This window comes from Heterodontus francisci, chromosome 7 (genome assembly GCF_036365525.1).
Source record: "Heterodontus francisci isolate sHetFra1 chromosome 7, sHetFra1.hap1, whole genome shotgun sequence".
Taxonomy (NCBI): Eukaryota; Metazoa; Chordata; class Chondrichthyes; order Heterodontiformes; family Heterodontidae; genus Heterodontus; species Heterodontus francisci.
Window position 1 is genome coordinate 96,826,120 of NC_090377.1, and position 22,142 is coordinate 96,848,261.

Here is a 22,142-nt window from a genome sequence, read left to right on the forward strand (position 1 = left end):
AGCAGGGATAAACCAGGTAATTACAGCACGGTCAGTCCAACATCAGTGGTAGGGAAACTACTGAAAAAAATTCTGAAGGACAGGATTAATCTCCACTTGGAGAGGCAGGGATTAATCAGGGATAATCAGTATGGCTTTGTCAGGGGGAGATTGTGTCTCACTAACTTGATTGAATTTTGAGGCGGTGACGAGATGTGTAGATGAGGGTAAAGCAGCTGATGGTAGTCTGCATGGACTTCAGTAAGGCTTTTGATAACCAAGGTCCCACATGGGAGATTGGTTAAGAAGGTAAGAGCCCATGGGATCCAGGGCAATTTGGCAAAATGGATCCAAAATTGGCTTAGTGACAGGAGGCAGAGGGTGATGGTCAAGGGTTGTTTTTGCGAGTGGAAGCCTGTGACCAGTGGTGTACCGCAGGGATCGGTGCTGGGACCCTTGCTGCTTGTAGTGTACATTAATGATTTAGACGTCAATATAGGAGGTATGATCAGTAAGTTCGCAGATGACACGAAAATTGGTAGTGTCGTAAATAGTGAGGAGGAAAACCTTAGATTACAGGACGATATAGATGGGCTGGTAAGATGGGCGGAGCAGTGACAAATGGAATTTAATCCTGAGAAGTGTGAGGTGATGCATTGTGGGAGGACTACCAAGACAAGGGAATATACAATGGATTGTAGGACCCTAGGAAGTACAGAGGGACCTTGGTGCACTTGTCCATAGATCACTGAAGGCAGCAGCACAGGTAGATAAGGTGGTTAGGCAGGCATATGGGATACTTGCCTTTATTAGCCAAGGCATAGAATATAAGAGCAGGGAGGTTATGATGGAGCTGTATAAAATGCTAGTTAGGCCACAGCTGGATTCTGTGTACAGTTCTGGGCACCACACTATAGGAATGATGTGATTGCACTGGAGAGAGTACAGAGGAGATTCACCAGGATGTTGCCTGGGCTGGAGCATTTCAGCTATGAAGAGAGACTGGATAGGCTAGGGTTGTTTTCCTTAGAGCAGAGAAGGCTGAAGGGAACACCTGATTGAGGTATACAAAATTATGAGGGGCATTGATAGGTTAGATAGGAAGAAACTTTTTCCCTTAGCAGAGAGGTCAAGAACCAGGGGGCATAGATTTAAGGTAAGGGGCAGGAGGTTTAGAGGGGATTTGAGGAAAATATTTTTCACCCAAAGGGTGGTTGGATTCTGGAACGCACTGCCTGAAGAGGTGGTAGAGGCAGGAACCCTCAACATTTAAGAAGTATTTAGATGAGCACTTGAAACGCCATTGCATACAAAGCTACGGGCCAAGTGTTGGAAAATGGGATTAGAATAGTTAAGTGCTTGATGGCTGGCACAGACACGATGGGCCGAAGGGCCTGTTTCTGTGTTGTGTAACTCTATGACACTATGATCGGCCCCTCTTCTGAATGGCAGTTCAATTTTGTACTTCCCATGCTGAATCTTAATGGTGCTTTAATGAAGCCAACAGCTCTAAAAAAGCACATTTAAAAAAAAATTCTTTCATCTTTTTACGAAAAAAGTCTTATATTTATACAGACCCTTTCATGTCCTCAGGACATACCAAAATGCTTCACACGCAATGATTTGAAGAGTAGTCATAGTTACATGGCAACTAATTTGTGCATAACAATAAAATAATGTACCAATTAATTATTTTTGGCAGTGTTGGTTGTGAGATAAATATTAACCAGTACACCAGGCAAACCTTCTGCTCTTCTTCCAATAGTACTAGGGATTTTTGTTTACATCCACCTGAACAGGCAGACGGGGCCCTCAGTTTAACATCTTATGCAAAAGACAGCACTTCCACCAATGCAGCACTCCCCTCAATACTGCAATGAAGTTTTAAGCTGGATTGTATGTTCAAATCTTTGAAGTGAGGTCTGAACCAACAACCTTCTGACAATATATTACCACTGAGCCAAGCTAATGCTTTTTGGGAGCAAAACACAAATGAGAGCTAGAAATGTACCTTTTGTTCTGTTTCTATTCACCTGCTGGCTTCTCACCTATTTGATTGTACATTTTTTTCACTGCACTTTTTGAGGAGAAAATAAACACACTAGCTCCTTACATTTTGCAAGGAAACAACACTTACCTCCACAGCAAGATTAATCAGTAGTTTCACCACATTAATCTGTCCATTAGATGCAGCTGCATGTAGTGGAGTATAACCCTTTTTATCCTTGCAAGTAACTTCGGCTCCATGATTCAACAGCAAAGAAACTACTTCTACATGACCTACAGTACAAAATTTCATATTATACATAGAATGAAATACATCACCTTTCCCTGTTGTTTTTACATGGAGAATGGACAAAATACGCCAAACCCTCAACACCCATTAAGTCTTCATGACTTTCCAAACCTAGACGTTTATTTTACTATAAATTTCTGATGTTAAACAGAATATAAATAAAATTAGATATCATGGGATAAAATAGATGCAGGCTCTCTGCACAGCAAATTCTAATTTTTGTTTTAGTTTATTCATTTTCATGATGTAGGCAACACTGGCACTTATTGCCCATCCCTAGTTGGCCTGAGAAAATAATAATGGATTTTCATGAATTGCTGCAGTCCATGGGTGAAGATGAGTCCACAATTTTATTTGGTAGAGAATTCCAGAATTTTGATCCAGCAAGGAATATATCTCCATATCATGAGAGCAAAATACTGCAGATGCTGGAAATCTTAAATAAAAACAGAAAGTGCTGGATATACACAGCAGGTCTGGCAGATCTGTGGAGACAGAAACAGTAATGTTTCAGATCTGTGACCTTTCATCAGAACTCTGATGAAAGGTCACAGACCTGAAATGTTAACTCTTTCTCGCTCCACAGATGCTGCCAGACCTGCTGTGTATTTCCAGCACTTTCTGTTTTTATCTCCATATCATGATGGTGCATGAATTGGAGGTGATGGTGTTCCCATACACCTGTTGCCTTTGTCCTTCTAGCTAGTGAAAGTCGTGGGTTTGGGTGGTCCTGTCAAAACAGCCTTGGTGTGCTGTTGCAGTGCATCCTGTAGATGATGCATGCTGCAGCTATGGTACTCCAGTTCTGAAGAAGGTGGATGTTTAGGCAAGTGGATGAGGTGCTGATCAAGTGGACTGCTTGATCCCAACTGATGTTGAGCTTTTTGAGTGTTGTTGTAGCTGCATGCATCAGGCAAATGGAGAGTGTTCCATCACATTCCTGGGTTGTGTCATGCAGGCTTGCACCTGGTCAAAAGGCTTTGGAAGTAAGGGAGTCAGAACTCACACCCACATTACTGGTCAAAATTCAGAATCAAATTTATTAGAAAATAGTAGAATGCATGTAGTCATATCATTTAGGTTGCTCATAATGCACTGTGCAAAGAAATATTTCACAAAGAGATTTCATGTCACAACCTGAATTTCTTCACAACATGACATGAAATGGATCAGAATATTTACACAAACACGTAAAAGGGAACAAAATTCAGGAAATCTGCCGTGCCTTCCCACATTTGTCTACGTGGTAATCAAACAAGAAACAGAATTCATGGAAGAATTCATGTCCGAGGAAAAGGACAAAATTGTAATGGATAGGTGCCAACGTCAAATGAAAAATAATTTCATCTTTCATAAACAAATGAAACTTGATACATTATCAGTTCATATGCAGATTAAATATTGCATAATCAGTTTAATCATTCAGAGATACTTGGAACACAATATTACTTACCCATGTAAGCTGCCCAGTGCAAGGCCCTTCTGTCCTTCTTATCAAAAGCATTAATATTGGCCCCTTTTGCTAATAAGAGATTTACCATCTTGAAGCCGAGGGAAAGGAAGGAAGAGAAAGAAAAATACTGCAGTAAAAGTTTAAAAAATTCAAAATCATTGCATCATTTGGATTTGAATGTCAATACAAATTGGATCTAATGGAGATAAAGTTTTCTAAAGTAACAGTCGGTATAACAGACACAAATTTCCAATGTGAAAAGTGAATGATGCTGAAGAGAGTTCTCTCGAAGTGTGACAGCCAGAAAATGCAGTAAATGAAAAAACTGCAAATGTCACTGCATCATCTATTGTGTGTCATAGCCTTGTCACCACAAAAATTTCAACATTTACACAATTCCTCTTTGAAGAGAGATACCCAATGCACTGACATCAAAAACAAAGTAAAAATTCCATGAAGCGAGGAAAGTACATACAAGCAGTTTCTCTAAGTAAATATATGTTTTCAATGTTTTAACACCAGCAGTATTTTAGCCACAAAATACGTTTGCATTATTTTAGTATTTGCATGACTTAATGACAACTGGCACCATGCTAACCACTGGGAAATCCACTGCGATATTTAGGTGTTACATCTGTAATCATGAACACCCACTTGAAAATAATCAAGGCAAAGTCCCTCCAAAATATAAAAGAAAAATAAACATTTGTGGTTGTTCAAGATTTGCAAACATTAGATCCAGCTCTAATGGTAAAATAAACCAAAAATGAGAGACTGTTTTACCATTTTGTGAAAATTTATGACAATGACTACACTTCAAAAGTACTTAATTGATAATCGAGCCCTTTGGGATCCCCAAGGTTGTGAAAAGTTCTAAATAAATGCAAATATTTCTTTTGCCACAGGCCAGGAAACACTAGTCTGTGTGAGTTACCTCTCAACTGAGGTGGTGTGAGAGGAGCCACCAGTGGCCTCAGTACTCTTCTGGGTTAGGTTCTCAGGCGTGTTGCGGAGAGAACACTTTTGAGACAGGGTCAGCAAATTAATGTTTGCTGATAAGAATCAGAGATCAAGCCCATACTCGTCAGTGCTATTTCTACCAAAGACCTGCTGCTAATGCAAGAAACCAACGTTGCTACAGAATTCTCATGAGGACAGCAGTTCTTGTTGGGATCCTCTCTTGTCGCAGCCACATTCAGGTTGAATCAGAGCAGAGAGGAAAGGAAAGGAAAATAAATTAAGGTGAGAGAAATAGGACAGAAGCAGAAAGAAATCCTTGGGGAGGGGCGGGAAAGAGTAAAGTAGTTGGGTGGAATGGAGAGTGGCAACAATAACATAAGCATGGGAGGGGGAAGAAAAAGTGCCACAAAGAATTTTGGAAATGCTAACTTGAATGGGAGAATGGAAGAATACCTGCTTACTTGGAGGAGAAGAATGCCAGATTAAATTTAAGAGGACAAGTCCCCAAGGACTGCTTTCTGCCTCTGTCCCATTTCTCTCACCTTCATTTATTTTCCTTTCATTTCCTCTCTGCTCTGATTCAACCTGAATGTGGCTGCTACTGGAGAGGATCCCAACAAGAACTGCTTTCCTCATGAGAATTCTGTAGCAACGTGAATTTCTTGCATTAGCAGCAGGTCTTTGGTAGAAACAGCGCTGACGAGTATGGGCTTGGTCTCTGATTCTTATCAGCAAACACCAATTCGCTGACCCTGTCTCAAAAGTGTTCTCTCCACAATGTGCCTGAGAGCAGAGACCTTAACTCAGAAGCATACGGAGGCCACTGGTAGCACCTCTCACACTACCTCAGTTGAGAGGTAACTCACACAGACTAGCGTTTCCTGGCTTGTAGCAAAATAAATATTTGCATTTATTTAGAAGTTTTCACAGCCTTGGGTGGGGATCCCAAAGGGTTCGACCATCAATTAAGTACTTTTGAAGTGTAGTCATTGTCATAAATTTTCACAAAATGGTAAAACAGTCTCTCATTATTGGTTTATTTTACCATTTGAGCTGGATCCAATTCTTGAGCAACCACAAATGTTTATTTTCCTTTTATATTTCGGAGTGACCTTGCCTTGATTATTTTCAAGTGGGTGTTCATAATTACAGATGTAACACCTAAATATCGAAGTGGATTTCCCAATGGTTAGCATGGTGCCAGTGTGAATTGGGACGACTGAAAGAGAGGATCATTTTAAAAGGGTTTGGGAGGCAGATGGGATATACTGTCTCTGTGAACAACGGTAGAGGTTAGATGTGGGAGAATGATAGTAACTTTGCAGAAAATTATGGTTTGGTTAGTCTATTAAAAACCCATTTTTAAAATAAAAAGATTAAAAATATATCCACTGTGAAGCATAAAATGCTTAAAATCATGCAAGTAATGCAACAAGACGTTTGTGACTTCATCTTTTGTACTTTCTGCTTTGGGCTTTGATGTATTGCATTTATCGTCTCAAGTGAAAGAATTTTTGACATACCCATGGCTTAAGTTACAAAGCCAGAGGAACGACTTGTTTTCACATATTCTCGATGTAATTGAGGCAGCCTTGAACGATCAGCATTCGTGGTGCTGTTTCTGCTTTTTTGAAGGTCTTAGTCTACCATCAAGAAAATATGCAATTTCTCTTTTACAGACCCAAAATGGTCGACCTCAGTTTCCCACATTGAAATCTATTTGTTATAGTTTTCCTCATTCACTCTGTCTGTGCATGCCCCTTTTTAAACTTCCTGCTCCCATGTACTCAATACTCAACTAACTGTGCTTCCTCTGCAAACTAGGGTATACAACTCTATTCCCTCATCCGTCATTAAATATATATATATATATAGTGAAAAGCTGAGCCCCCAGTACAGGTCCCCAGGAAACACCACTTGTCATATCCCACCAATTAAAGAACAAACCCTTCATTCCTCCTTTCTGTTTCCTACCTTCTAAACAATTGCTGACCCATTCCGTACACTCTCATTTTCGCTAATAATCCCTTTTGTTGAATCTTATTAAATGCCTTCTGGATGTCATACACACAACATCCATGGGCATTCTCCTATTCAACATGCTCGTGACCTCCTGAATAAATTCCACTAATTAATTAGTCAGAAATGACCTCTTCTTTGGCCTCCTTGTCTCGAGAGACAATGGGTAAGCGCCTAGAGGTGGTCAGTGGTTGTGGAGCAGCGCCTGGAGTGGTTATAAAGGCCAATTCTAGAGTGACAGACTCTTCCACAGACGCTGCACATAAAATTAGTTGTTGGGGCTGTTACACAGTTGGCTCTCTCCTTACACTTTTGTCACTTTTCCTGCCAACTGCTAAGTCTCTTTGACTCGCCTCTCCTTAGCCCCGCCTTTATGGCTGTCCGCCAGCTCTGGCAATCGCTGGCAACAGACTCCCACAACTTGTGGTCAATGTCACAGGACTTCATGTCGCATTTGCAGACGTCTTTAAAGCGGAGACATGGACGGCCAGTGGGTCTGATACCAGTGACAAGCTCACTGTACAATGCGTCCTTGGGGATCCTGCCATCTTCCATGCGGTTCACATGGCCAAGCCATCTCAAGCGCCGCTGGCTCAGTAGGGCGTATATGTTGAGGATGTTGGCCGCCTCCAGGACTTCTGTGTTGGAAATACGGTCCTGCCACCTGATGCCAAGGATTCTCTGGAGACAGCGAAGATGGAATGTGTTGAGAGGGCGCTCTTGGCTGACATACGTTCTCCAGGCCTCGCTGCCGTAGAGCAAGGTACTGAGGACACAGGCTTGAAACACTCAGACTTTTGTGTTCCGTGTCAGTGCCCCATTTTCCCACACCCTCTTGGCCAGTGTGGACATAGCAGCAGACGCCTTTCCCATGCGCTTTTTGATTTCTGCATCAAGAGACAGGTTACTGGTCATAGTTGAGCCTAGGTAGGTGAACTCTTGAACCACTTCCAGAGCGTGGTCGCCGATATTGATGGATGGGTCATTTCTGGCATCTTGTCCCATGATGTTCGTTTTCTTGAGGCTGATGGTTAGGCCAAATTGGTTGCAGGCAGCCGCAACCCTGTCGATGAGTCTCTGCAGGCACTCTTCTGTGTGGGATGTTAATGCAAATTCGTCAGCAAAGAGGAGTTCCCTGATGAGGACTTTCCGTACTTTGGTCTTAGCTCTAAGATGGGCAAGGTTGAACAACCTGCCATCTGATCTTGTGTGGAGCAAAATTCTTCTGAAGACTTAAACGCATGTGAGAGCAACAGTGAGAAGATCCCAAACAGTGTAGATGCGAGAACACAGCCCTGTTTCATGCCACTCAGGATAAGAAAGGGGTCTGATGAGGCACCGTTATGCTGAATTGTGCCTTTCATATTGTCATGGAATGAGGTAATGATACTTAGTAGCTTTGGTGGGCATCTGATCTTTGCTAGTAGTCTGAAGCGACTACGTCTGCTGACGAGGTCAAAGGCTTTGGTGAGATCTAGGAAGGCAACGTCGAGGGGCATCCGTTGTTCATGACATTTCTCCTGTAGCTGACGAAGGGAGAACAGCATGTCCATGGTGGATCTCTCTGCTCGAAAGCTGCACTGTGCCTCAGGGTAGACACGCTCAGCCAGCTTCTGGAGTCTGTTTAAAACGACTCGAGCGAAGGCTTTCCCCACTATGCTGAGCAGGGAGATTCCACGGTAGTTGTTGTAGTGACTGCAGTCACCCTTGTTCTTCTAGAGGGTGATGATATTGGCATCACGCATGTCCTGTGGTACTGCTCCCTCACCCCAGCACAGGCAAAGCAGTACATGGAGTGCTGAGAGTATAGCAGGCTTGGCACTCTTGATTATTTCGGGTTAATGCCGTCCTTTCCAGGGGCTTTTCCATTGGCTATAGAATCAATGGCATCACTGAGTTCCGAATTTGTTGGCTGTTCGTTCAGCTCATCCATCACTGGCAGAGACTGGGCTGCATTGAGGGCGGTATCAGTGACATCATTTTCCCTGGAGAACAGTTCTAGGTAGTGCTCCACCCAGCGGTCCATTTGCTTGTTTCCCCTGATTTAGTCTTGGGGGGGGGGGGGGGGGGGCGGGGTGGGAGGGTGCAGTCATCTTGATGGTTAGCCCAAAAGCTCTCTTAATGCCATCATACATTCCTCTGATGTTTCCTGTGTCAGAGGCCAGCTGAATACGACTGCATAGGTGTTGCCAGTGGTCATTTGCACAACGCCTGACTGTTCTTTGCGCGTTGCTTCTGGCGGCTTTAAGTGCTAAGGATGTTAACTCGCTGGGGGCTTTCTTGTAATTCAGCAGTGCAGTGCAGTGCAGAAATGACCAACCCTTCACAAATTCATGCTGACTTCCTTCAATCAGCTGATACTTGTCCAAGTATTCAGTCACCTTATCTTTGATGGTGGATTATACTTACTTCCCCACAACTGCTGTTAAACTGACAGGTCTGGAGTAACCAGCTTTCTCCCTCCCTTCTTAAATGATGCAATTTTCCAATCTAAAGGCATAATTCCTGAATCTAGAGAACATTAGAATATTATGACATTAGGCCATTTAGTCACTTGAGCCGGTTCTGCCATTCATTGAGATCATGACTGATCTGCGACCTAACTCTATACCAGTCTTTTCCCCAAATTGCTTAATACCTTTGGTTAACAACAGCCTCAACAATCTAGCATGTAAAATTCAAAACTGATCTAGCATCAATTGCCGTTTACAGAAGAGTGTTCCACATTTGTACCACTCTTTGGGCTGGATTTTGCACAGAAAATGGCAGCCGTCCCACATGAGACCGGCGCCGCCGCTATTCATGGCAGCTGCCCCTACTGCCCCAATCACATGGCAGGCGCAGCATTGGCAACGCCATTCATGGCATCACCGATCTGGAAGCAGATGCTGGTGTCATTTTGAAAAGGCTGCCAGCCCTGCAGACAGTTCAACAAAGTGCAGAGTTGACCCCTTCCCCCACTTGCCTATACACAAGGTGCAAAGTTCACCCCTTTCCTATATACAAAATGCAGATTTAACCCATGCCCTCCTCACCCATCAGAGTCCAGAGTTCACCCCTCCCCTTCAACATACCCCCCCCCCGCCCCCACCCATCAGAGTGCAGAGTTCACCCCTCCCCACCTCGGTGGCGCCAGCATTCCCTGGACAGGAAATTGAAGGTGCAAGTGTCACTCGTCGTGCTGAGGATCAGGAACTGAAGGCGAGATCGCTGTGGTTTATATTTTAATTCATGCAATGTGTTATTTAAATATGCTAAGTCGGGTCTTGTTGCAGAGTGGCAGAGGGGCCACCACGGAGCTTCCCCGCCACTGGAAAGCTATGGCCTGAAAATCCCAGCATTGTATTCCGTGTCGGCAGCTGCCATTCTGATTTTCTTCCCCCCCCACCCCGCCCCGCCACCATGGCCAGGGAACCCGATGGGGCTGGGAGCAAAATCCAGCCAGCCCTTTGCGTGCAGAAGTGTTTCCCAAGTTCACTCCTGAAAGGTCTGCTCTAATTGTTAGTTTATGCCCCCTGGTCCTAGACACCCCAACCAGCAGAAATAGTTTCTCTTTATCCACCCTGCTCCCCATCATATCTTGAAAACTTATATCAAATTATCACTTAGTCTTCTAAATTTGAGGGAATACAACTAGATATAAAAAACAGCATCCCAATACCCTTTTTGATTATTTTCTGTACCTGTCCATGATATTTTAATGATCTGTGTACCTGGACCGCCAAGTATCTTTGTACCTCCACCATTACTAGTTCTTTGCTATTTAGAAAGTACCCTGTTCTGTCCTTTTTAAGTTCTAAGTGGATAAACATTTGTCTACAAATCCATTTGTCACTGTTTTGCCCATTCACTTAATCTGTCAATATCTCTTTGCAATTTTATGCATCCATCTATATTACAATGCCGCTAATTTTATGTAATTGGCAAATTTGGATATGTGGCTTTCTATTCCATCATTAGTAAATACAGAAAATAGTTGAAGCTCCAACACAGATCCTTGTGGGACACCACGAGTCATGCCCTGCTAATTAGAGTAGCTGCCTATTACCCCTACTCTCTGTCTCCTTCCAATTTGCAACCAGTTTCCTAACCAGGTCAATAATTTGCCTTCAATTGCACAGGATTCAACTTTAGCTAAAGGTTTCTTATGAGGGACTTTATCAAATGTCTTCTGAAGGCCATATAAATAGCATCCATTGACATTCCCCAGACACCTCTTCAAACAAATTTGATCAGGCTCATCTGGCAGGACCAACCCTTCAACATTCCATGCTGGCTCTCTTTGATCAGATGAAAATTTTTAAGGTGTTCAGTCACCCTATCCTTAATTATAGACCTAGTAATTTCCTGACAACAGGTCCAAAATTCTCTGGCTTCCTCCCTCTCCCTCCTTAAACAGTGGAGTGGTATGCGCAATCTTCCAAGCTAATGGAATGGTCCCTGAATCGAGAGAACCGTCAAAGATTATAGTTACGGCATTTGCAATGTTCTCACCTACTTCCTTTAAAATTCTTGGATGGAAACCAGCTGATCCTGGGGATTTGTCACTCTTTAGTGCCATTACTTTCTTCATCCCTGTGAGCTCAAGAACATAAAAAATAGGAGAAGTAGGCCATTTGGCCCCTCGAGCCTGCTCCACCAATAAGATCATGGCTAATCTGACTGTGGCTTTAACTCCACTTTCCTGCCTGCCCCCATAACCCACGACTCCCTTGTAGATCAAAAATTTCTCTAACTCAGTCTTGAAAATATTTAATGACCCAGGTTCCACTGCTCTCTGGGGAAGAGAATTCCCAAGATTAACGACCACCCTAGAGAAGAAATTCCTCCTCATCTCCGTCTTAAGTGGGAGACCCCTTATTCTGAAACTCTGCGCCCCACGTTCTAGATTCCTCCACGAGGGGAAACATCCTCTCAGCATCTACCCTGTCAAGCCTCCTCAGAATCTTCAGTAAGATCACCTCTAATTCTTCTAAACTCCAATGAGTGTAGGTTCAATCTGCTCAACCTTTCCTAAAACAACCCATTCATCCCAGGAATCAACCTCGTGAATTAACTGCCTCCGATGCAAGTATATCTCTCCTTAAATAAGGAGACCAAAACTGTACGCAGTATTCCAGGTGTGGTCTCACCAACACCTTGTACAGTTGTAGCAAGATATCCTACTTTTATATTCCATTCCCCTTGCAATAAAAGCCAATATTCCATTTGCCTTCCTAATTACTTGCTGTACCTGCATGGTAACTTTTTACAATTCATGTACGAAGACACCCAGATCCCTGTACCATAGCATTCTGTAATCTCTCTCCAATTAAATATTCTGCTTTTCTATTCTCTCTACCAAAAGTAGATAACCTCACATTTTCCCACATTAATGCTCCATTTGCAAAATTTCTGCCCACTCACTTAATCTATCTATATCCCTTTGCAGACTCTTTGTAAACTGTTGACTACCTGGTTTCCTATCTAACATTGTATTGTTTTGAACGCTGGACTTTGTTTTCAAAACTGTGATGTTTAATGTGGTTTAAAAAGGAATCAGAGAAGTCAGGTGACCTCACATCAACTCTGCTTAAAGACAAGACAGGGATCTCAGTTACTAGGACAACAAAGAATCCAGATCAAAGATCTTTTTCAAAAGCAGAGACTGCAGGGGCATAACATGTGAAGAACAATGGGTTGCACCTCCCAGACTTGCAGATCGTAAACAAAGTCACCAGTTTTGAAAATGTAAATACGAATGGCAGTTAATACCTGGTAACAATGGAAGTCTGGTTGGCTCTGCTGTAGCCAGATTTGTGGACTCTGCATATTATAAAAGACTATTGACTTTTGATTCCGGATAAATTCAACAAATTTTCTGAAGGCGAGCAGGCTGTAAGGAAGACGACAAATGGTAGCAGCCTCAGAGAGAGAGGGAACACCTGCTCTCAGAAGACTGATAGAGTGAAAGGCTGCGAAGACTTGAACCTGTTTTGAAAGTTGAAAACAAAAAGACCAAGAGGATCACTGGGGATCACCTTTTTCACGGAAGTCCTGGTCGAAAGTGCTTGGAGCAAGGAGGACATCGACTTTGAGAAAGGTCTGAGAGATCCAACCCATTGCTATTGTGAGGAATTTGGGACTTTTAACTGCTAAGATTTCGCCATCAAGGAAGTCTGTGTAACGCATAAGTGTGGTGTACAGTTGTCAAGTGTTTTAATAAGGGAAGAAAATACCTTTCTATGTAATTTGGGGTATCAACTACTTACAAAGTACTATTTAGTTCATGGGGATTTCTTTTAGTTTAGTTGTTCTAATAAAAGTCTTAAAATGGGAAATATTGTCATGTAATTCTTGAAATTGGTCTGGAGAGTTCATATTTCCTGTTTTAATAATAACCGTCTCACTGAGGTCATAACAGTGTCATCAGCAAATTTGGCGACAATGCACTCTCCCCCTTCATCCACGTCCTGCTCCTATTTCCTAAGTCATTAATATAGATTGTAAATAGTTGAGGCCCCAGCACTCATCTCTGTGGCATCCCACTAGTTACAGTTTGCCAACCTGAAAATGCCCCATTTAACCTGACACTCTATTTCCTAGTACTTAGTCAATCCTCTATTCATGATTATATTACCCCCTACACCATGAGCTCTTATCTTGTGTAGTAATATTTTATGTGGCACCTTATTGAATGCCTTTTGGAAATCCAAATACACTAAATCTACTGGCTCCCCCTTAGCCACCCAGTTCGTTATATCCTCATAGAACTCTGATAAATTTGCCAAACACGGCTTCCCTTTCATAAACCATGTTGGCTCTGCTTGATTGTACGATACTTTTCTAAATGTCCTGCTACGTCTTCCTTAATAATGGATTCCATCATTTTCCCCAATATGACTGATGTTATGGTAACTGATCTATGGTCTCCCTCCTTTCTTGAATAGAGGTGTTACATTTCCAATCCTCTGGAACCTTTCCAGAATCTAGGGAATTTCGGAAGATAACAACCAATTCATCCACTATCTCTGCAGCCACTTCTTTTAAGACCCCAGGATGCAGTCCAACAGATTCAGGGGATTTATCAGCCTTTAGTCCCATTAGTTTTCCTCATACTTTTTCTCTAGTGATAGTGATTGTTTCAAGTTCTTCCCTCCCTTTTTCCCCTCGATTTGCTAATATTCTTGGAAAGCTTTTAGTGTCTTGACAACAATTCAGTACTAGTTTCCTTGAGATTTCCAGCATGTTGACCTCTTCCCCTACTGTAATATTGATGCAAAGTAATTTTTCAACATGTCTGCCATTTCCTTAGCTTAATTGACCATATTATCGGTTTTAAAGGGACCCACAATGATCCTGACCACCCTCTTTTTCCTAATATGATAGTAAAAATCATGAGTGTTGATTCTGATATCCCCTGCAAGTTTCTTTTCATACTCCCTTTTTGTGGCTCTTACTATCTATTTTGTCACCCTTTGCTGTTCTTGGTATTTTTCCCATTTGCCAGGTTCGATGCTACTTTTTGAATTTTTATATACTTTTCCTTTTAGTTTTATGTTGGCTCATACCTCTTCAGTTGTCCATGGCAGTCTTTTTAGCCAAATAGAGCTCTTTCCCCTGAGGGGTATAAACTGGCTCAGTATTAGATTGAATTCCTTTTTGAAAAAGTCCCACCAAACTGCTGTTGCTTTACACATTAACAGACTTAGCTAGTTTACAATGGAGAATCTCTCGCTCATCCCACTGAAGGCAGCCTTTCTCAAATCTAGAATCTTAGGGCTGGACTTTGTGCAGCAGGCAGGGCTCCCAGTGCTGGGCCGAAAAGGCGAAGGAAACCCGCCTCTGCCTTTTCAAGACCCTCCCAGGCGCCGGGATCTCCATTCCTTTAAAGATGGGGATCCCAACTCCAAGAGCTGTGATTCGACGGCAGCTCACCAGTATCAGCAGCGCCATTGGGAGCACTGGCCACTGCCTGTACTGCATAGGCCTTGGATCCAGGCCCAGCGCTGGAACCCTGGACCACAGTTAAGTGAGGCGGGGTCGCCGGGGCCAGTCTGGAAGGCCCCGGTGTGGGGGGGGGAGGGAGGTGTCCATGAAGGTGTATGTTTTCCCAGCAGGCATCCTCCGTGGGCCACAGATTGCCCACGGAGGAGGGACCTCCACCCACACAAGAACCCAGGGAGGGCGCCTCATATTACTGGGAGCCCTTGCCACGTGGCAGAGGCACCCCCTGCCACTGGTTAAATCCCAGAGGCAAGGGTGGAGGGGGAAGCCCTTAAGTGGTTGTTAATAACTTAAGAGCCTCAATTGGCCTCTGGGTGGGAAGGCCATCATTGGCCTATTCCGCCCCCAGCAGAATCGCTTGGCAACAGGCCCTCTGTCCCCCACCACGATTCTATGGGCAGCCCCCCTCCCGTCTCAGGGGGGCCCATAAAATCCAGCCCTTAGTATCTGCTTCGTATTTCTCACTTTCAAACACTACACTGAACTTGATCATATTATGGTCATGAATAGATAAATGCTCACAAATGTTAGGCTGTGAACTAAATCGGACTCATTGCTCATTACTAAATCTAATATGCATGCCCCCTTGTTGATTGATTTGACTACAGTTTCCTCACCTTTTTCTTTTCATACATGGAGGTGGAAACCATTAGGTTCTGGAGATTTGTCTATTCCAAGTCCAATTATTTTCTCCATTACCATTGTTCTACTTATATTAAATCCGCTAATGTTCCTCCCTTTGATTTTTAGATTTCCTTGTATCATTGATATTTTGTTGTCTTACTCCACTGTGAAAAATGGTTAAAAATTACAGATTTAACAAGCCTGCCATTTCATATTATCCATTATAGCCTCGCCTGCATCTGCCCTTCCTGTCTTTCTCATATTTGTAAAAATCCTGCTGTTAGCTTCCTATCCCTTGTAAGTTTTTCCAATTCCTTGTTTTTTAATCCCATTGTTATTATTATAGCTCTCCCAGTCCACTGGATTTCCACGTTGTCCTGCAGCAGCATCAACCGATCCAACCTACACTGTTGGTCATTTAAGGAAATTGGATGGGCATTTGAGGGAAATAAACTTGCAGGGCTACGGGTATCGAGCAGGGGAATGGGACTGAACAGATTGCTCGACAGAGAGTCGACATGGACTTGATCGGCTGAATAGCCTTCTGCACCGTAATGGCTCTATGACATACATCTTTAAGGGTTGACAATGCAGTCAGTATTTTACCGAGAACAGACTTGGAAACTTTTACTGTTAATTATAATTATAGTGTGAGCATCTGCTTCCAAGCACAAATCCCCTTTTCCACTTTCCCACAGAGACATGCAAGATTAGGAATGTTTGACGTACCTCTATATGTCCATTGAGTGCAGCATGATGCAAGGCTGTCCTGCCTCCTCTATCAGAAACATTGACACTGCTAAGCAATGGAATGATTGCTTCTGCACACTTCATTGCCTTATTTGCAGCTGCTACATGCAACGGCGTCTGCCAATTTTTGTCACGAGCATTGACATCTGCAGAGTGCTTGATCAAAACGTGAACTGCTTCCTGAAAGAATCAGGATTTCTTAGACACAATCGTGGTTAAAACACAAGACATATTACCTGAACCACTCCAATTTCACAATTATTACAAGATCAAAGTACTATGGGAAGCAGGAAATATGAAATAAAAACAGAAAATACTGGAAATACTCAGCAGGTCTGGCAGCATCTGTGGAGAGAGAACTGCTTCAGGTCAGTGACCCTTCATCAGAACTGGGAGTGCTTAGAGAGAACAGTTCTTCAATTCGGCACTTTACAGCCTTCCAAACTCAACACGGAGTTCAACAATTTCATAACCTCCAACCTTTTGTTTTGACGTCAGTTCTTGCTTTTCCCATTTACGCGTCCTCTCGAGCACCTTTCGTTTGTGCGCTTGTCCCATTACCATCCCTTTTATCATTTTTCACTCCTGCATTCCAACCGATCACAGACATTGCCCTTTATTCCTTCTTCCTCTGCTCCCCTCCCCGCTTTCCCAAAAACAGGGTTATCCAACATACGGCCCGCGGGCCAGAATCTGGCCCACCAAAGATTTCCAACTGGCCCGCCAATCTGCCAGTGGCTCAGCTCTGATTCATGGCTCCTCTGCATGTCAGGCGGAGGATGTAGATGGGAATGGTGTCGGACGGGCAGGGTCTCCCTGTCTGTGATTGGTCATTCCCTGTGACTGACGGGGGCTTCCCAGGCAGCATTAGCACTGATTGGTGGATTGCGGCACAGGTACCCTTGGATCAGCCACCCCTGTTGCTTTCACGCTAATCAGTAAATGTCCTGTATCCTGCACAATGGGCAGGTTCCCGACTCCGCTCAGCCCAACTTAAATAAAACAGGCAGGGTAAGTATCTTGTTGTGGCAATGGCTGCTGCAAGGAACACTGAGCGGGAAACACTGAGTGGGGAACGGGGAGCAGGGAACTGGGAACACGGTAAAGGTCGGCTACCCGACCTGAATCCGACGACATACGTCAGGTTTGGGTTGCACTTCCGGGTCCAGCTGGGTCGGACACGCTATATCACAAGTAAGTGGCTCCGACGTTAATTTAGTTTTTGGAGTAGAAAGGTGGTTTTGTTACAGTTGTTTAAGCTTGTGCAGATCAGCAACAAAGTGAAAAACGGAAGGTACGTTAACTGAGGGCGGCACAGTGGTGCAGTGGTTAGCACTGCAGCCTCACAGCTCCAGCGACCCGGGTTCAATTCTGGGTACTGCCTGTGTGGAGTTTGCAAGTTCTCCCTGTATCTGCGTGGGTTTTCTCCGGGTGCTCCGGTTTCCTCCCACAAGCCAAAAGACTTGCAGGTTGGTAGGTAAATTGGCCATTATAAATTGTCATTAGTATAGATAGGTGGTAGGGAAATATAGGGACAGGTGGGGATGTTTGGTAGGAATATGGGATTAGTGTAGGATTAGTATAATTGGGTGGTTGATGGTCGGCACAGACTCGGTGGGCCGAAGGGCTTGTTTCAGTGCTGTATCTCTAATCTAATCTGATGGTCGGGCGTGGAAAAACATGGAAGGACTTGGGCCGGGCCAGGCTTGGGTTGGATATGGTTCTGTTGGGCTCGGGTTGGGTTTGTTGTTTTGCAGACCCAAGCAGGGCTGGAGACAGAACGATGGGGAAGAGGGACGTGCACGCACGCACGCACACGCTCCCGACATGGAAATCTATCCAGAATACTCTGCATCGCTACATCAAGTGTGTGGGCACAGATTGACTACTTATACAAGCAAAAACAATGCCAGCTATGTCACTAAATCAGTTTTCAAAATAGTGACAAGAAAGTAAGTCAATAAATTAGTCTTCTCATTTAAAGCTTCTTCACAAAAATGCACATTTGTTGTTGTTTTTAGTCGTAAGATAAATCTTTAATGCCTTTATCTTTTGAAATTTGTTCACCGGCCTCTCGGGCCAAGCAAATATCCGAAGGCGGCCCTCCACCCGAAAACACTGGACAACCCTGCTCTAAAATTTTAAAAACTGTTTGCATTGCTAAGCACTCCCAGTTCTGATGGTCACTGACCTGAAACATCAACTCCATTTCTCTATCCACAGATGGCTCCCAGGCCTGTTGAGTACTTCTCACATTTTCAGTTTTTATTTCACATTTATTGACCTGTTGAATACTCAGTTATAAGAAATCAGTAGCAGTGCTCATTCACTTTCCTTTATTCATCCGTCACAGCTGCGTACCTCCATGCCAGCCATTCAAGCCAAAAAGCAAGGGAAAAGATTGCTATTTGCTATTTAGTTTCCAATACATATGCTGGCTGTATGAGGATGGTTTAAACCATGCACCTACAGGAGAGTTTCACTACTTCTGGAATATTGATGTCCACTGCAGTGACCTAACGGCAACCAAAAATTCAATATAAATACTGGTAACTGATTAAGAGCCAGCCATTTTTACTTACCTCCACAATTTAAAAACCTTTACAAAGCACAAACAAAAAAACAAGTATAACTATCAGAAGCTGTATTTAACACTCCTGAAACCTATTGCAGTTCTACGTAATAATTCCAATAAGTTTTACTTCAAAGTAAAATATATCCTAATGCTATAGGTCAATGTTTTCAATACCTTGTGTGGCCGCAACAATGGTGCCTCAATCAAATTATCAGATTCATCTAACGTAACAATATTGTTTGGACAGTACAAGGAACTAGAAGCTAGGGCCTCAAGAGTTATAAGTCTCAGGATTATGACCCGAGCCACATGCAAATTGGCATAAGGGTAAACAGATTAAGGAGGTGAACACATGGCTGAAGGAGTGCTGTGGAAAAAGGGGTTCCATTTCATGAGGAACCTGCACCAATATTGGAAAAGGAAGGAAGCATATCATTGGGATACAGCTGTACAAAGCACTGGTTAGATCACAACTGGGTACTGTGAACCGTTCTGAACACACTATTGAAAGGATATAATATTTTGGGCTTGGAAGAAGTGCAGAGTAGATTTACCAAAATGATACCTGAACTCCAAGGGTTAAACTATGAAGAGAAATTACACAAACTAGCACTCTATTTCCTGGAATTTAGATGGTTAAAAGGGTGATTTGATCAAAGTTTGCAAGATGTTAAGGTGAACAGATAGGGTAGGTAGAGAGAAACTCTGCTGGTTGAGGTGTCTAGGACTTGGGGCAAGGTCTAAAAATTAGAGATAGATCTTTCAGGAGTTAAATTAGAAAAACCTCTACACACAAAGAGTGGTAGAAGTTTTGAACTCTTCCACAAACTGCAACTGATGCTCGATCAATTGTTAATTTTAAAGTCTGAGGTGGATAGATATTTGTTAACCAAAGGTATTAAGGAAGATAGGGCATAAGGAACATGGAGTTAGGTCACAGATAAGCCATGACCTCACTGAATGGCCGAACAGACTTAAGGGGCTAATTAGCCTACTCCTGTTCCTATGTTACTCTGAAATTCAGGGTACAGATCATCTCTCACCAAATGCGTTCCATAGGAAACAAGTATGTGATTTAAAAAATTCATTTGGGAGCAACCAGTTTTAAGACAACAATTTAAATCAATTCAAAAAGTGGTCACTGGTGATGCACACACAACCCAGAAAATGATTCAAGTAAAATTTATATTCAAGAGCCACTTTCAATTTGAAATAATTTCAGTTCTCAATACTTATACCAAGGATATTAGATAAATCTAGGGCAGCTTTAGCTGCACTATTATTATACACATTCTGCTGTCTGAGGGATTACTCAAATGAAAATCCAAGCTCAGCAAAAAAGGAGTTGTATAGCACATAGACTATTTGAAAAATTGCTTTCAGAACACTTTAATTAACAGATACAAATGAAGTAATTTTAGAGGCAATTTTCTCAGGTTGTAAACTTTGTGTTTTGCATTCTATACAAATCAATCTGTATCTACTAGATACTAAGGACTCTATTTTTAAATGCCTTAGCACCACCATTTAGGCTGCACTTTCTTTTTACTTTTTTCCACACTTATGTCACTTTTGCTTTGAGGGACAAAATCTATGAGGGAAGGGAAGTATAAACATAGTTCACTTTGTTATATTTTCAGAACCATATGTTGAGGGCATAAAATGCCAATTTAGTAGAATACGTCTTGATGCCATACTGAAGCGTATAGTACTCTTGCCAGACTGCATCTAAATGCAGCATTTAGTTCTCGTCACCAAAGCACAGGGAAGCATACACGCTCAGAAGCAGTGTAGACTAGGGCCATGATGCTGGTCTGTTATATTAAGGGACTGAGCTGTGAGAAAGTGTTTGAAAATCTTGACTCTTACAGCCTTGAAAGACACCAAATGAAAATGGTATAAACTGCAGCCACAGTGTGCCTGTGGTGGAGGGAGTGAATATCTGAGGTGATGGCTGGGGTGCCAAACAAGTGGGATGCTTTGTTCTGAATGGTGTTGAGCGTCACTCATCCAGGCAAGTGGACAGTATTCTATCACACTCCTGACAGGTGCGTTGTAGATGGTGGAAAGGCTTTTGGGAGTCAGGAGGTGAGCTACTTGCCATAAAATACCCAGCCTCTGACCTGCTCTTGTAGCCACAGTATTTATGTGCCTTGTCCTGTTAAGGTTCTGGTCAATGATGATCCTCAGGATGTTGATAGTGGGGGATTCAGCGATGGTAATCCCATTGAAAGTCAAGGGTAGGTGGTCAGACTCCGAATCTTACTTATCAGCCCAAGCCTGAATGTTGTCCAGGTCTGAAGCAGAGTGGTCCTGGCAGAACCCAAACTGAGCATCAGCGAGCAGCTAGTTCATGAGTAGATGTTGTTTTATGGAAGGTGTTGTCAGCAACTTCCATCACTTCGCTGATGATTGAGAGAAGACTGATGGGAGGTTATATTCTGTGCCCTCGCTACCCTCAGTGCTTCTTCCGAATGGTATTCAATATGGAGGAGTACCGCTTCATCAGCTGGCGCAAAACAGTAGGCAGCAATCAGCAAGAGGTTTCCTTGCCCATTCTTGACCTGATGCTGAGAGACTTCATGGGGTCCAGAGTCAATGCTGAGAACTTCCAGGGCCACTCCTTCCCAACTGTAGACCACTGCACCACCACCATTGGTGGGTTTGTCCTGCCAGTGGGAAAGGACATACCCAGGAGTCTGGGGCGTTGGCTGAAAGGTTATGATCCAGTGACTATGTCAGTCTGTTGCTTGACTGGTCTGTGGGACAGCTCTCCCAATTTTGGCACAAGTCCCTAGATGTCAGTCTGGATCACTTTGCAGGGTCAACTTGGCTGGGTGTGCCTTTGTCATGTGTGGTGTCTGGGTCAATGCCAGATGATCCATCTGGGTTTATTCTCACTAGATGTTTTCATAGCGGTTTAATACAACTGACTGGCTTGCTAGATTATTTCAGAGGCAAATAAAGAGCCAACCACATTGCTGTGGTTCTGAAGTCACACACTGGATAAGGACAGCAGATTTCCTTCCCTAAAGGCCATTACTGAACCAGGTGAGTCGATGCAACAATCTGGTCGTTTCTAGTTCACCATTACTGATGCTAGCTTTTTATTCCAGATTTATTCAATTAACTGAATTTAAATTCCCCAGTTGCCGTGGTGGGATTTGAACTCATGTTTCCCAAATAGTTGTTGAGACCTCTGGATTACTGGTCCAGTATCCAGTATCATAGCTACCATACCCTAGAGGCCCTTTAGATACTTTGGGTGGAGTGAAGGGGGGCGAATTGTAAGTTTCAAGGGACAGATGAGCAAAATGAAATTAAAGGCCTGCCTCATCTGCACTTATGTTTGTATGAAAATGAGTCCTAGTAAGATCCAAATATCATCCCTGTCTGTACTGTGCTGGCTGATCTCAGCCAGGGTAGCAATAGGTGTACATATAACTCAGCCCCCATGGCTAAGAGGAAGATAAAAAAAATCTGGTAAAGACTTCCCTACC

General features: G+C 43.1%; 1 protein-coding gene across 9 annotated transcripts in view; it reads right to left on the reverse strand.

The window, feature by feature from the left end:
• The window catches only part of LOC137372162 (serine/threonine-protein phosphatase 6 regulatory ankyrin repeat subunit B-like), a 447,200-nt gene that overhangs the window by 317,929 nt on the left and 107,129 nt on the right, over positions 1-22,142 (reverse strand). For 8 of the 9 annotated variants that reach the window (XM_068035683.1, XM_068035680.1, XM_068035681.1 and 5 more), the window contains 3 exons: positions 16,047-16,247; positions 3,729-3,816; positions 2,117-2,259 (listed from right to left, as the gene is read on the reverse strand). In XM_068035683.1, coding sequence (XP_067891784.1) covers positions 2,117-2,259; positions 3,729-3,816; positions 16,047-16,247 — 432 coding nt within the window. The remainder of the gene's footprint in view (positions 1-2,116; positions 2,260-3,728; positions 3,817-16,046; positions 16,248-22,142) is intronic. The other variant, XM_068035682.1, reaches the window with a different exon arrangement.